The sequence below is a fragment of the Anoplophora glabripennis genome, unplaced genomic scaffold, assembly GCF_000390285.2.
Source record: "Anoplophora glabripennis isolate ALB-LARVAE unplaced genomic scaffold, Agla_2.0 scaffold14, whole genome shotgun sequence".
Taxonomy (NCBI): domain Eukaryota; kingdom Metazoa; phylum Arthropoda; class Insecta; order Coleoptera; family Cerambycidae; genus Anoplophora; species Anoplophora glabripennis.
The window spans coordinates 1719465-1724131 of NW_019416352.1; the positions used below are offsets into that span (position 1 = coordinate 1719465).

Sequence of the window (4667 nt, forward strand, 5' to 3'; positions counted from 1 at the left end):
TATATGAAATATAAAAAACGGGTCATCCTATTTATAAATCATGTTTGATACATCTTTCCAAAACGCTCCGTATACTTCATAATATTTTTAAAATGTCCTCTTTAAGGCACCGCTCGATGCCCTAATAAAATATGTATTTTCTATCTATATGACATAGGAGTAATATAATCACTATTAGTCCACCCTGTATGTATTGATTTAAGACAACATTTATAAATGAATATCTCTAATACAGGAAAACACTAAATATGCAGGTATGTGGATGTAGTGAACAATGGTTAAAATAGTAAACGGTTTATAACATTTTATTTTTAAAAAAATCTTCAATATAATTATTTAACTAACCAAGAAATGTTACAATACATTACATATCATTAATAAAATAATATTTTAAAAAATATCAAATGCAACTGGTATCAGATTAATTATTTACCCTATCGAATATATCAGAGTTTTTGGTGCCACGGTGTAGTATATCTCCATACCGCACTCCCAGTCCGAAACATTCCGTAATTATTTGTGGTGGGGCGCGATAGAATGAGAGCGACCCAACTAGTGGGGACTTTAAGTTGCCCTTCATTGTACCTATGGATGTTACTTCTTTTCCATATTTGTCTATTCAAAACCATAGATAAAAACAAGAATTCAAACCTGAAATAAAACCAATATTAAAAAATTTGTGTTTGTGAACAGTATCTCAAGGTACAGTTTTCACCTTGGGGAGTAACAAGAGAAATGCACTAATACCGAAAATATCTTTTAAATAATGCTTGTATTGTAGAGAAGCTGTGAAATATAAAAACGCCCCTATGCTACACAGTAGTACCACAACAAATAATTTTGTTTACCCAATAGTTCGCGCCATTATTCTATGGCTAGAAATTGGCCTCAATGATTTGGGATCGAGGGGGATTATCCCTCTTTATCCTGCCTCATCTCGTGTAGGCCTGGACAGCCTTCGTAGGTGGGCCCCATCCGTCGNGGTATGTCAAATGATTTTATTATTTAAAAACACAAATTAATTTTATTAATAATTAATAAAGGCAAAAGCACTTGAATTTGCCGATATAAAATAGGTCCGATAAAATTCTATTTACATATTTCTTGCGAAAGTTTTTGTCCGTTTTTATCACGCCGCCATATACCGGTCACATTGAGCGAGGTCAGGTTTTACAGTGGACCAGTGTCCAGTGCCGTGCAGAAGTGTATTTTTAAATCAATTTCGAACTGACCTTTTTGATTTTTTCCTTTACAAAATTGTATTTGTAAGGGTCCCCTGTACATCCAGAATTTTTTTTTTTGTATATGTTCTGAATCACCCTGTATAATACCAATACACCTACCACTTTTAAATATTTATTACATTCTTTGTATATCTAATTTTATGCTGAAATATGGAATAGTATGTAAATGAAACACACATTTTTAAGTAGATTGGAGAGGTAGGTATGTATGTACGTAGAGCTACCTATCATACTTAAAAGTTTTGAATAAATAAAAATGTAACAAGAATTTTGTAATGTGCTAGGTTATAATTATTTTCAAACCTTTACAATTTTTACAGATATAAATTTTAAGGATTAAAATTATACATTTTAACAATTATGAAAGTATAAAGTACTTTTAATTATCCTCGTTGAGTTCCATATAAATACTTTTATTTTCGTTTTCTTATCTTTTATCAATGAAATTTAAATCTACTTTAATACTATCCACAGAAATAAACATGTTTGAGTTAAAACACAAAATTGTGATATTCACAGGAAAAAGAAATAAGTACTCAAGTCCAAATTGGATTTCAAAAAGCAAACATTGTGAAAAATTGAACCATCCATAAAACATATCTAAATTTACTGTAGTCCGCATTAATCGAAAAATTTGATACTTACCTTGAATGATATGATAAAATTAAAATACATACCTTTATCTAACTATTAACATTTAAAAACAAATAATGTAAGCATGACAGTGCACAATTATCAATTAAATGATTATGACAAAAAGTATATCATTTATTCATATTTTAAAAGCTGCAAGTCCTTTAAATAAATTCAGAATTTTATTTTTGTGCATGTGTTTTTTCTACTTACAAATAAGAAGTGAATAAAAATTGGAACATCTTTTAACTTTTTTTACAAAACTTTTTATTGAACAATCAATTTACATTTTTCCTATACCTAAGATATATATGATAATAAAAACATAAAAAATAGTAACCAATATTTATTACTGTAAGCATAGATGAAATAAATAAGTCATTAAGAATCACACACTCCCGATATTCGATCCTCATTCAGTCCGTTTCAGTTTCTACGCTTCTTCCTCGAGTTCTGCTCCTACAATTAAAAAAAAAATTAAGGCAAGTTAAACAAACGTACTACCTGTCAAATAAAAAGGTATCAAAATCTTAGGAAAAGGAAAGGACAAGGAGTAGTAAATACCTATCATAAATTACCTTCTGCGTCAGAATGATGAGCAGCCTTTTAAAGATGCCAATGAAGTCGATGAACAAGTCCAAAGAGTGGCCTACGAAATCTTTACTGCCCATTCTGCGCTTCTCCACGATGACCTGGGTATCATATAGCACAAAACCACACATAGCCAAAAGTCCAACGTACAACTGAGCCTGGTACACCCACATAGCACCGAAGAAGATGTTGGCAAGAGAGAGTAGCATTAAAATTGTTATTATAGACATGAGTGTACCGCCAAGGTAGAGCCACTTTCCCCTTTCTGATAACAGGGCGCATATTGAGAAACACAAGAACACGGCTGATGTTCCAATGAATGCCGTTACGATTATGCTTGGATCTACCATAATCACAAAGTCTAGAAGGGGTCCCATGCCAACACCTGTTAAGAATGTGAAACCAAGGAGATAGCCTACCCTCAGTGTCAACCCCTTGCCATTATTATCGGGAGTGCTCATAAGTAAGAAGAAAAATACCAAGGCTCCTATTGCGGACAAAAATCCAGCTTGTAGAAAATCTGTGAAAATGTGAACGGAAGCCCCAATGGCTACCGCCATTGTGGACATCGCGAGGCAGGCGTATACATTTTTCAGGTGTTGCCTAACAGGTTCTTCCCTTGAAAAATTAAAAGCATTTCGTAATAAAAACAGGTATATTAAATCGTCAAATTATACTTACAGTTTATTATTAAAGGAATTTAGAAATGTCTGTACGGACGGTGCTGCCATAATTATTTGACTTAGATATTCAATTTTTTCACCCGTCTAATTCTTTAACACTATCTCGAAATCGAACGCTTTGATTACAAAATGATAGCACTAGAACACTACTTCCCTATTCACGAACTTCGATCAACTAATTAACAAATTCCAAATTGCGTTTTTAGTCTTCAACTATCACATAAATACACCAAGCAAAATAACACACGTCATAAATACCTACTAGACCTAGCAAATTCCAGATTTCTCGAGCACGAGCAGTGAGCAGTAGACTTACGTGTTCTGGATTGGCTGTTGACAGTCACGTGGTCACATTTTCTATTGGCTTCGCTTTACGGAAGCGTCTTCTTGGCCGTCAACGGTACAGAACACATAATAAAACACTAATTTACTAATTTTTTTACTAAGAACATACATTTTCCGAAAAACGGAAAATTATACACCGAAAGTGACATGTGTTACGTATGAATACTTTTTTATTATGGTTTCAAGTTTCAAGCAAGAATTGTCTTGGGTTCCAAGGTTCTAATATTACATATATGTCCGTAACTGGTACAATGAAGGGCAACTTAAAGTCCCCACTAGTTGGATCGCTCTCATTCTCTTGCGCCCCACCACAAATAATGGTATGTTTCGGACTGGGAGTGTTGTTTGGAAATATACACCGTGGCACCAAAAACTGTTGTATTCAATAGGGTGAATAATAATTAATCCGATAACAGTTGCATTTGATATTTTAAAATATATTATTTTATTAATGATATGTTAACATTTCGTAGTTAGTTAAATAAGAATATTGAATTATTTGTTTTAAATAAAATATTATATAAAAACTATTTACTTTTTTAATTATTGTTCGCAACATTCAATACCTGCATATTTAAAGTTTTTTTTCCATTACTAGAAATATTCATACAGGGCGGGCCAATAGTGATAATATTATTCCTATTCCATACAGATAGAGAATAATTTTTAGGCGCCTTAAGGGGGACATTTTTAAAATAGTATGAAGTATACGGGGTGATTCCGAAGGCCGCATCAAACATGGTTTTTAAACGCGCGCAATGACCCGATTTTTTATATTTCATATTTTAATCATGATAATAATGAAATAATGATGGAACAGTAAACAATCTTCATTTTGATTCTGTGTTTTATATACAAAATCTTTCAGACAAAATAACTAATGTTTTCGGGAATGAATCAAACATATACCTAAATTGCAAATGAAAATATAAAATTTATTAATAATGTATACACTATAAACGTAAAAGGTAAAGATGATTTTCTTAAAAAAGAAACAATTTTGTTTATATTATACCACTTTATAATAATAATTGTGTATTACAATTATGTAGACCAAATCTAAATTCACTCATCATATATCTCTCTAACTATAAAACTAATATTAAAAATAATAAACGTAATTGTGCTTGGCGCATAAATAGCTAATAGTTTTCAATTAATTTAGATGTCA

At 31.7% G+C, this 4667-nt stretch overlaps 2 protein-coding genes across 2 annotated transcripts in view; both read right to left on the reverse strand.

Annotated features, from left to right (window-relative positions):
• Positions 1-4667, reverse strand: part of LOC108904050 (activating signal cointegrator 1 complex subunit 3) — a 100575-nt gene that overhangs the window by 52316 nt on the left and 43592 nt on the right. The window lies entirely within an intron of this gene.
• LOC108904054 (bax inhibitor 1) lies at positions 2209-3435 on the reverse strand. The gene is made up of 3 exons (XM_018706436.1): positions 3150-3435; positions 2456-3086; positions 2209-2336 (listed from the first exon to the last, which is right to left on the reverse strand). The coding sequence occupies exons 1-3, from the start codon at positions 3197-3199 to the stop codon at positions 2304-2306; spliced, it is 714 nt and encodes a 237-aa protein (XP_018561952.1). The 5' UTR covers positions 3200-3435; the 3' UTR covers positions 2209-2303.